The 12,274-nt window shown below is 35.6% G+C and overlaps 1 protein-coding gene across 3 annotated transcripts in view; it reads left to right on the forward strand.

Annotated features, from left to right (window-relative positions):
• The window catches only part of LOC109822303 (RNA pseudouridine synthase 6, chloroplastic), a 19,867-nt gene continuing 7,918 nt past the window's right edge, over positions 326-12,274 (forward strand). For 2 of the 3 annotated variants that reach the window (XM_020388484.1, XM_020388485.1), the window contains exons 1-2: positions 326-621; positions 7,833-7,961. In XM_020388484.1, the coding sequence (XP_020244073.1) occupies positions 359-621; positions 7,833-7,961 (392 nt within the window). In that variant the 5' untranslated portion in view covers positions 326-358. The remainder of the gene's footprint in view (positions 622-7,832; positions 7,962-12,274) is intronic. The other variant, XM_020388486.1, reaches the window with a different exon arrangement.

The raw sequence follows: 12,274 nt of genomic DNA on the forward strand, positions 1-12,274 counted from the left end.
AACCAAGTGATCAACAGGAAAAAAAGACTTTGATGTTGTGCTATAATTTGCCCCTGCTTTCAAGCTAAGACGAAAGAATTTAGCAAGCAGAACACGATGTCTATAGAGATATTAGTATTAGTGGTTCGGATTAAAAATTATAGTATTAGTGATGTAGTCGGTTCGGACGGTTCAGTTTTAAAAAATTTCAATCCGATCCGAACCGACCTACCAACAAAACCGATCTCAACCGCTAATTTTTGGTCGGTTTTTTCGTCTGAACCGAACCATGCATATCCATTGGGCCGGAACAAGTTCATACCTTAATTTCACAAGCAAAGCCTTCGCAAAAATCTCAGAGAGCGTGGGGGAGAGAGAGATGCCGAGGCCTTCTTCATCTCTTGCTTCCCTCTTGCTCTCCAACTCCCTGCTTCCATCTCTTTGTCGAGCATCATCAGCTCAAAAATCCTTAAAAGCTGCATCTTTTATTCCCTCTTCTGCTCTCTCCACTAATTCTCATGTCAAAACTCGTCGCTTTAACAAGGATCTCTGCCGGGTTTCGAAGACTAAGGAGATTAAAGCTTCTACTCCTCTCTCTTCGAAGCTGAAGGAGGTGGAAGTTCCCAAAGATTCTTCCAGTGGGTAATATTTGAATTTGTTAGTTCTATTTTGGTGCTTCCTCTCTTCTGTGTTTTTGCTTAATTTTGTTTCTGAAGCAGTTTTCACATTTAGTATTGTTGTTTTATATCTGGGTTTTGTTTGTTTTGATGATTTATTGGTGATTCCCCCATTTAATAAATGGGTAGAAAAATAGTTATATTGTTGTTAATTTCATTAATTTCTGTTTTTCGGTTTTTAGTTACTGCAAATTTATGCAATTTTAATTAATATAAAAATTTGTATCTAAGAGCAAGTAAGATTGAGACAAAAGAAGATTATGGACTAGTTATTATCCAGTCATTAGACAAGTGACATTGTGATTGACTGGAAGAGAACCACCCATTTGAATTTGGCAATTGGGCATCCCTACAGTTGATGATCAACAAATAATTTAAAATGGTGAGCTGAGCTTGTAGAGCCTGGTGAACAAAGGTGATAGGATAGAGCTCAATTGCTTGACTCTCTGAAAATTGATGTGGCGTCATGAACCATTGATCATAGTTAGTCATCCATCCAACGAATACAGATAGAAAATGCTGAGACCAAAATCGGCGATAGAGATTGTAACATCCTGTTTTCACCATTCTAATGCTTTGTAACATCCTGTTTTCACCATTCTAATGCATATGGAGCTATCATATTTCAATTTTTAGATTTAAAATAAGAAGTGCCTCAAGTCATTTACAAACTTGAAAAATGAGGATTTGGTTGTCCATATATGAAAGTGTATGGTACAATAATGATGTAGTGGTCTCATAATGGACTTAATTTGTACATAATATTAGTTGGATATGTTAGTCTGACTTGGTCTTGTGTGACCAAATCAACGCTTCTCAAGTGGGGAGAAATGTGAGATATGGGGTTTGTTGAGAGAAAATCTCTCAGAGGCAGTTTGAGGGGGGTGGAGATGATGGGATTTCGGCCTATAAATAGAGGAGTAATCTCCTTGAGAAAAAACAACAAAAAACAAAAGAATAATCAAGCCCCTTACCCATTACCGGAGCCCCCCTTAAAGATGTTCTCTTTCTCCTGTTCTCTGTAAGCTGATCACTGGTATCAGAGCCGCGTTGATCTCAACGCCGTCCTCTTAAACTCTGCTAGGACGATCGGTCGACAACGACGACGCTTCGACAACTCTGCAACGACGATGACAGAGCCGTGCCGATCTCAACGCAGTCGTCTCCATCCTCGGCGATTAAGAGAGATATATTAGCCACCCTTTTTCATTTTGCGTCTAAAACCCTAGCTCGCTGGAGATTTTTTTTTGCCTCGTGACTGAAGCAGTGGGTTTTTGGGCCTTATATTTGCCTCGTTGTTCAGTACTCTGCTTGCTTCCATTTTATTTGTTGCATCAAAGCAAGGCCCACGTTCACCAAGTCACAAGGCCCCTACATTCACCAAGTCATCAAGTCATAAGGCCGATTTTGTTTTTTTTCTTCATTTGTTAAATTCAACACCCACCAGAGAGTTACTTGTTCTATCGACTGGATTCTTTTCAAATACAAGCTACACCAACTCAGATCAGAGAGTTACTTGTTCAATCAACACCGCTAAGTGACAATCTCGCTCAAATTGGAGCCTCTTTCATCAATTCAGAACAATCAGGTTCATTTTAATTCATTTATTTATTGTTTGTCTAATTTTATTCTATAACCGTTTATATACCAACCTTATATATATTTTAATTGAAACTTAGTTTTAGTTCTTTACCGAATGACTAGTGAACTCGTTCTATCAGAACTAGAAAAAATTAACAAATTTAATGACAGTAATTATGATATGTGACATAGAAAAATAGGATATGCTCTTATCCATGATAATATTGATGACGTAATCGAAACCACTGCTCCAACACTTACTGATAAATCAACACCTAAAGAAAAAAATGGTTTGAATAGTGAAAGTCGAAAGATAAAAAGATGAAAAGCCTTATGCTCATGTTCATGAAAGATAACTTAATCAAACTTTTTGAAACTTATAAGACTTCCATGGACATGTGGAATACAATAAAAGAGAAATACGACACCGCCTCTGAAGTTAACATCTAACTACTCTTGCATAAGTATAATTCTTATCGTATACAAGAGGGAGACAATATCATAGAGCATATCACTGCTGGGACCGAAATCCAAGAAAGAATACAACTGGCAACCATTCTAAATAATCTTCCCCCTTCCTTTGCTGTGGCTGCCACCGCATTAAGAATGAATCATGCCATTAAGTCTGTCACTGATCTTCCTATGCACCTAGCGATAGAACATGACTTCATTAAGAATGAATCATGCCATTAAGTCTGTCACTGATCTTCCTATGCACCTAGCGATAGAACATGACTTAATAGCCAGTAGGAACTGCCATTAAGTCTGTCACTGATCTTCCTATGCACCTAGCGATAGAACATGACTTAATAGCCAGTAGGAAAGAATCAGAACTGAATATGGTGCATCAAGAGCTGAATTATGTCCGCTAGAGGCCGCATAATACTGGAAGCTATAAAAACCCTGTTTCTAGCAAACCACAACCGCGAGGACCGAAGTTGCAGTAATTCAAAAAAAAAAAGTACCCCGCGAAGTCTGCTACAATTGTGAAAAGTTCGGACATTTCAAGCCCAATTGCCCACAAGGTGAAAAGCAGGAGAATAAGGAAGGCTATAAGATCCACAACAAGGAGATACTAGCAAAAGAGAATTCGTCGGTGTGACAGAATATAATGTTGTGATGACGGATATCAGTGATTGGTGGATCGATTCCGGTGTGACTAGGCATATCGCAAAGGACCAGAATGAAGTCATAGAATTCACCGAGCTGAAGAAAGAAGAACAAAGAATCTATATGGGAAATAATACCTATCTCGATGTAGAAGATATTAGTTCGTATAGATTGGATCTTGGGGACAGTATTCTTGTCCTTAAAGATGTGTTCTATGCGTCAGGAATACGACACAATCTGATCTCTATTACCAGCTTGATGAAGAAAGGACTGAAAGTTAGGTTCTATAATAACAAGGTTTCTATAGGTAAGAATAATAAAGTATATGCAATGAAAAAATATGTGCCCGAGCATGAATTATGCATTCTTCTAGTAGTTTGTAATAATTCTGATAATAAAATTTTAAATTTGAACTACTTGTATTGTTATATTTCTGAGTCTGAATTGTGGCATTCTAGACTAGAACATGCTAGTATTTCAAAAAAAAAAAAAATTATCAGAATGAACTTGCTTTCTGCACCATCTAATGTTCAATTACCACAATTTGAACATTATTTAACTGGTAAAATGACTAGAAAACCTTTTATTGGCGGACAAAGAACCAATGAACTTTTAGGGTTGATACACTTGGATATTTGTGGTCTCCTAAGTGTCAAAACTCATAGTAATAAAAAATATTTTATTATTTTTATAGATGATTATTCTAAGTTTGCACACGTTTATCTTATATCTAGAAAATTAGAAGCTCTTGACTGTTTTAAGAGATATAAGACAAAAGTTAAAAACCAACTTGGAATAAAAATCAAAATTTTGAGGACTGGGAGGTGGAGAATATAATTCTAAAGAATATGAAAGTTATTGTATTCAACATGGAATTAAAAGACATACAACAATGTCGTATACGCCACAACAGAATGGTGTTGCTGAAAGAAAGAACAAAACATTGTTAAATATAGTTAGATGCATGTTGTCTCACTCTGGTCTCTCTAAAAACTTTTAGGGAGAAGCATTATTAACTGCAAATTACATTTTAAATATAATTCTCACCAAATCAGTTGTATCTGCACCTTGTGAAATATGGAATGAGAGAAAACCTAATTTGAGTCATCTCATGAAGTGGGGATCTATAACCCATGTTCTCATTTCATGTCAACTTAGAGATAAGTTGGATTTTAAAACAATAAAGTGTAGATTCATAGGGTATTCAGAAAAGTCAAAATGTTACATGTTCTATAATAAAGAAAAAGTAGTCATTGAAAGCAAAGATGCTACATTTCTAGAGAATCTAGAGGAAGAGGAACAAGTTCGAGAGGAAACAGAACCTCTAACTGTAATAGATGATGATTATTACAGTGTTGTTCCCACTAATGACCCTGATATTGTGAATGAACCTAACCTTAAAAATGATAAAATACCTATGGAAAATAATGTACCTAATCAACCGGTTATAGGTAACAAAAGGTCAAGAACACAACCTTCATGAATGGATGATTACTATTTGTAGTCATGTGAGCTATCTTGTTTCTCGGTAGATACAAATGTAGAAGAATAAGATCCCTTAAACTTTTCTAATGCGATGAAATCGCATGAATCAGTTTTATGGCTAGAATCTATGAGAGAAGAACTTGATTCTATAGAAAAGAATAAGGTATGGGAGTTATGTGATCTATCAGAAAATAAAAAAGCCATAGGATGCAAATGAGTGTTCAAAAAGAAATATCGTGTTGATGGATCTATTGATAAATTTAAAGCACGGTTAGTTGTCAAGGTTATAACCAGAAGACAGGAATAAATTTTCAGGAGACGTATTCTCCTGTAGCTAAATTTACATCCATTAGAATTATTTTGGCTATTATTACATATCTTGATTTGGAGTTATTTCAAATGGATGTTAAAACAGCATTCCTTAACGGAGAGTTGAAGGAAGCGATATATATGTAACAACCTGAAGGTTTTCAGGTGAAAGGTCAGAAACATAAAGTTTACAAATTAATGAAATCTCTATATGGTTAAAACAATCTTCTAGACAATGGTATCTTAAATTTCATGATGCAGTTACTAAACTTGGTTTTATTCAAAACAAATTAGATAATTGTTTATATATCTTAAAAAGAGGGAGCAAATTTACTATATTAGCATTATATGTGGATGATATATTGCTCGCTGGAAATGACATAGAAATATTGAATAAAATCAAGGCAGATCTTAGCGAAAAGTTTGAGATGAAAGACATAGGAGATGCATCATATATTCTTGGAATTCAAATAATTCGAGATAGAAAGTCTAGAATGCTATGTTTAAACCAAGAAAAATATTTAAGATCAGTTCTTAAAAGGTTTGGAATGGAGAATTCTAATCCGGCACCAACTTCATTGGTTATGAGAAAGAGATTATGTAAAGAGCAAAACCCTAGAGGGGCAGAAGCCATTAGATGTTCTTTATGCCCAAGCAATTGGAAGCTTAATGTATGCAATATTGTGCACCAGACCTGATATAGCTTATGCTATGAGTCTAGTCAGTCGATATCAAAATAATCCAGGATCAACACATTGGAAAACTGTTAAATGGATTATGAAGTACATCAGAGGTACATTGACTCAGATTAGTTTATCAAGCTGATTCGCTTGAACTCCTCGGTTATTCCTATGCTGATTTCGGAGGTGATAAAGATGATGGAAAGTCCATTTTGGGACACTTATTCATCTTTGGAGGATGAACTGTTTCTTAGAGTAGCAAGAAACAAGGGTGTGTTGCTAGATATACGCAAGAAGCTGAATATATAGCTTACAGTATGACAACTACACATGCTGTCTGGATAAGACGGTTTTTGATTGATCTTGATCTTAATTTGTTAGAAGGACCTATTGATATTTATTGTGATAATCAAACAACAATTAGCTTAATCAATAGTGGCGCGAATAGCTCCAAAGAAAAACATATTGAGATCCAGTATCACTATATTTGAGATATTATAGAAAAGGTAGAAGTTAAAGTGACTTATATCCCTACTACAGATATGATTGCTGATCCTTTGACAAAAGGAATAACAACGGAATCTTTTATCAAACATGTAAGTTTGATGGGACTTAGGAATAAATAAGTCCGAGTAAAATTTCATGAATAATGAAATAAGAATGACTCTTTATGAATAGTAGGAGTAATTATAAGAAAAACATTTAATCTCACAGATAATGGGATGCATATCACTTGGTTGATTTGGTCAAGTGAGAGATGTTAGTCTGATTTGGTCTTCTGTGACCAAATCAACGCTTCTCAAGTTGAGAGAAACGTGGGATATGGGGTGTGTTGAGAGAAAATCTCTCAAAGGTAGTTTGAGGGGGATGGAGATGATGAGATTTCGGCCTATAAATAGAGGAGTAATCTCCTTGAGAGAAAACAACGAAAAACAAAAGAATAATCAAACCCCTTACCCATTACCAGAGCCTCCCTCAAAGATATTCTCTTTCTCCTGTTCTCTGTAAGCCGATCACTGATAAATTTGTTAAACATTTATTTTTCATAGCTCTCATCCTTGCATAATCCATATTGAGTAGAGCTATAGAAGAATGGAAAGAAACAAGGAAGAAACCTCTGATAGAAGGACAGTTGGCTAATGAAGTGGCACAATTATTAAGAGTCATGATTAACGTGTTATTAAAACCATTCTTAGGTCAATATAATTCATGCATTACTTTGTAGAACTTTGTTTGAGGTACTAAAAGTCAATCTGAATTTGGTGAATGATGTATGCATAATATGGTGAAGGTTATCAGAGATTGTGTGGTGAATTGTGGAATAATAAATATCTATTATTGATCAAAATATCTGGTTCTGGAAGAATCAGGGAGAAAAGGTCAAGATATGAAGTGACTATAATTAGTCCCTGTTGTAATTAACGGGTTGATGTTTTGGCTAAAATCTTCTCATACTCAAATGGTAACCACAAATTATTAGCCCTTTGTCAATTTCTTTCAACATTCAAATGGTAGGGTACGAAGGCACTCAACTAAAAACCAATCTTTTAACCCAAGAGTTGTCAAATACCGCTCCGTAATTTAGTTCTGAATTGAAATTATTAGAATAAATGTTCTATAAATTATAACAAGTTAAGGCCTCAAATAAGTGTATTCACACAAGTTAGAGATAGAAAAGATTGATCGAGGTTGGGAAAGCCATGTAGAGGTTTCTGTTGAGTTGACTGCTTTTCATGATTATTTTTGATTAAATTTCTTACAATCTCTTTCTAGTCAAAGATCATTTCTCAAATTTTCTTTCTCTTATGCTTCCATTATCTCTATGATATCATGGATGCACAACTTAAAGTCAATTTTTTTTATAGGATAGCAAGAGTTGTATATATGGTGTCAAATTATTATGCTAAATGCTGGAGCGCATTTCCTTCTTTTGGTTATGCTAAAAATATATGAATCTTAAAGACCAAAAGAGAGAAAAATCTGCCTATCAACTGAACTTTACTTTTTGTAGGTACCCTGAATATGATCGCTTGCTTCCAAGTACCTTACAACATAGTCCATATCGGGTTGAACATCTTGTAGTTTCTGAGGGGGGAATTGTTCTTGACTACATTTGTAAAGCTTTGCGTCTTCCTCCTCTGTGAGTATCAATATTTTTTTCTGTTGCATCTAGTGCTATGTGCATATTTGCATACCACATTATATTCAGTATTCAGAAACTGAAGCTACTGATTAATTTCCTTTGTATTTGGAAGCTAGTGAGAGATAACTGCATATAAGCAACTTAAAGGTCTTATCTTTAGTTAGCTGAAAGTTGAATCTGATGATATTAGGAATTTTTTTATGTCATCCATAAGCTTGTGACCTTGTCCTTTGGGTAATTTCATATTTCATGTTACTGCCACTTCTCTTCTAACCATGTCTTTTCCCTTTCAATTAGATATATGTTTAGTTTCTTAATTCTCCAAAGATCTGCATCACTGTTATAAATAGCGGTAAATAGCCCCGTAATAGCGGCGCTAATAGCGTTAGCGGTCCCTTCCCGTGATCTTATTATTCATATCTATCTCTTGCAAGAACTAATTGATCAACATAATTTTAAATTGCTATAAATTAGGATTAGATTAGATTAAGACCCTAATCACCCCCCCTCTAGGGTCTAACAATTGGTATCAGAGCTTGGTGCTCTTTGATTTAAGGACTAACCGCCTTGAGTTAAAGATCCAAGTTATTGTATTTGTGCTAATCTAACTTTAATTATATTGTGTTTCTTGCATTTCATCATTATAGATATGAATGATTTATCTTGCTTAGGATATGCTATGGATATTGCTCCTCGTTTGGATATTTTTCCCTATTGAACTTTACTTTTTGTAGGTACCCTGAATATGATCGCTTGCTTCCAAGTACCTTACAACATAGTCCATATCGGGTTGAACATCTTGTAGTTTCTGAGGGGGGAATTGTTCTTGACTACATTTGTAAAGCTTTGCGTCTTCCTCCTCTGTGAGTATCAATATTTTTTTCTGTTGCATCTAGTGCTATGTGCATATTTGCATACCACATTATATTCAGTATTCAGAAACTGAAGCTACTGATTAATTTCCTTTGTATTTGGAAGCTAGTGAGAGATAACTGCATATAAGCAACTTAAAGGTCTTATCTTTAGTTAGCTGAAAGTTGAATCTGATGATATTAGGAATTTTTTTATGTCATCCATAAGCTTGTGACCTTGTCCTTTGGGTAATTTCATATTTCATGTTACTGCCACTTCTCTTCTAACCATGTCTTTTCCCTTTCAATTAGATATATGTTTAGTTTCTTAATTCTCCAAAGATCTGCATCACTGTTATAAATAGCGGTAAATAGCCCCGTAATAGCGGCGCTAATAGCGTTAGCGGTCCCTTCCCGCGACGCTATCACCCACTACGCTATCGCGCAATAGCGGTGACATATTAGGGAATATGTCTGTTCGTAAAAACGGTCAATAGTGTGTCATAACGTAAATAGTGAGCGATTGCATTCGAAATTTGCTTTTTGACTCTATTTAAAAGCGGTTTAAGGCTTATTTTTTTTAAAATTAAACTCAACCCGTGACCATTGCATTCCATCGTCTCCTGTGATTTTCAGCATATTCCTGCCACCTCTCATAGACTCTGGCACCTAACTTGATACTTCTTCTCACCTCTTTTACCGTGAGCTCCTCTTAGGGCAGTCCTGTCACTGCTAAGCTTTTTTTCTCAAAGACGACGACTTTTTGACTCCTCCAGTCATCTTCGGTATTACGTGATGGTTACATTCTATTTCATGTTTAGGATCTCTTTAAATCATCCAATATGTACTTTTAGATTTCTTAGATTTTTTTAAATTTTTTTAGTATTTATACGAATTTAAATTAGACCGCTATTTGACTTTGCGATTTTACTGCTATTTTACCGCAATAGCCCGAAATAACCTTAGCGATGCCTCACCGCTACGCGACGCTATCCGCTATCGATAACCTTGATCTGCATGTGCATGGAAATATACCCAAGAGTTTTGCTTCCTAATCATTACCAGAGGGGGTTCACATGCACATGCATCTGTTCAAGGGGAAAGAGGATGTCGGTTTACAAACGACCAACTTTGTGTAATTTGTTAAGAAACAATTTTCTTAGTTTTTAAAATTCCTCCTATGTGATTTATTTTTTGAGAAAATAGCTATGATGCACGGATACGAATATAGGACACGGATACGACACGGACACGGATACGAGATACGGCAAAATCCAAAAAATAGGATACGGGGATACGACAAGGATTTTTTATTAAAATTATTATTATATATAGATGGAATGTAATATGAAAATCTTGATTTAGTGTAAATGAGTAACTTTCTCCATCAGATTTATGATAATAATATGATGTTGGGCTGCTGCTCGAACTCAAAAACCAGAGGAGATGATGATGACATTGGTGGTGGTTGTGTTGGACGGGGAGGAGGAATGGACAGTGGACTTTAGGAGTCGGAGGAAGGAGGAGTTGGTCGGCGAGATCAGGTCAGAACAGCGGAGCGGTCGGCAGGATCGGGTCGGAACAGCGGAGGTGATCGAATCGAACAGGAGTGAGCTGAGAGATTGAGAGAGAGGATTAGGGTTAGGTGTTTTTCTTTTTTTCTTTCGTTTGAGTTAGCTGAGGATCGAATCGAACGAGAGATTTGAGAAATAGGGATGAGTTTTTTAATCGAACGGTTCGGGTTGGATTTTAACAACCAAACCCGTAACCCGTAACCCGAATGAATCGGCCTTCGGCGAATCCGAGCCGCGTCCGAGCTCCTTTGATCGTGTCCGAGCCTAATTTGACCGTTGACCCGTGTCGGATACGGATTGATCATGTCCGACACGTGTCGTGCATGTATCGTGACGAATCTGTGTCCGATTCGAGTCGGACACGGATTCGTGGCCTATGAGGGCGAATCCGGAAAATAGTCTAAAGAGCACCTAGGTTTTACTCATCTTTCGTAAGAAGCCTCAACTTTCTTTTCTTTTTAACAATTAAGTCCTTACGTTTTGCCCTCTCTTCTTGGAGGTTCCCAGCTTTCTTTTCTTGACAAGGGAGTCCTTAAGTTTTAATCCTCTTTTTTGAGAAGGCCCTAGTTTTTCTTTTTAACTTTAGGATTTTTATTGTTAAAACAAGCTAGGTTTTACTCATCTTTCCAGCCTCAACTTTCGTTTCTTTTTAACAACAAAGCCCTTAAGTTTTGCCTCTTTCTTCTTAGAGGTTTCCAACTTTCTTTTCTTGACAATGAAACCCTTAAGGTTTAGCCCTCTTTTCTAAGAAGCCCCCAGCTATTCTTTTTAATTTAGGGGCATAGTTACATGGTTTGCAATACGTAGCGAGTCGTCATATGAATTCGGGAACGCAATTCGAGACTTTGAAATTTTGGATTCAATGGGGGGTAGCTGGCTTCGATACGCAAGTTCGATATAGGGTATGGTGTAATTTTTTTGGGTATGTTTATCATTTTTCAAAGTGTATAGTAGAAAGTTAGAAACTAGAAAACTAATTATGTGTTTCAATATTTTTCCCATATAAAATTCTTCAATACTTCATTTTTAAAGTTTCTGAATACATAAACTAAAAACACTAGAAAACTAATTATGTGTTTCAATTCTTTTTTTTCTTTTTTCTATTCTTTATAGTTCATTTTTAATAAAAAAAATCATTTTCACATAGTTTTTACTGAGATGATTATTTCATTTCATTTACTGAGATGATTATTTCATTTCATGTGTTATTAACATAGCTATTTTGTAAGTTGTAATAAAGTCATTCGCTCATATTGGTAATTTATTATCTTGTCTCTATATATATTTCAGTTAAAGAAATAGTGGTATAGAATTAGTTATTAATTTTGGATAACTTCCATTTACTAAAAGAATATTTTCAATGATATTATCGAAACATATAAAAAATCATTGCCGATGTGCACGAAAATAGATTTGTAAATCAACTTTGGTACTTAGTAAGCGGTACGCTAATTTTGGGGAACTAATTCGTGTATCGGAGGGGGTCAGTTTGAAAATGTATAGGAAATCGGTTCGCATGAATTGTTCGACAGTTCGAGGGAGGTCCAGGGAATCACGCAACTATGCTTAGGGGTATTTATTGTCAAAAGAAGAAAGTTGAGGACGTCTTAGAAGGAAGGAGTAATTAGAGGCTTCATTGTCAAAGAGGGGCAAAACTTAAGGGTTTCCTTGTAAAAAAAAGGAAAAAAGAAAAAAAGTTGAGAGCTTCTTAGAAAAGAAGAGTAAAACCTAGGGGCTATTTAGACTATCTTAGAAAAGAAAGATAACTGCTGGCTTCTAAGAAAAGAGAGGCAAAACTTAAGGGATCACTAGACTATCTTCTGATTTTTTTCTTTTTTCAGGAGAAGATTCCAATATTAACTCGTTTGCTGATTAATATAGAAAA

Source organism: Asparagus officinalis, chromosome 8 (assembly GCF_001876935.1).
Source record: "Asparagus officinalis chromosome 8, Aspof.V1, whole genome shotgun sequence".
NCBI lineage: Eukaryota > Viridiplantae > Streptophyta > Magnoliopsida > Asparagales > Asparagaceae > Asparagus > Asparagus officinalis.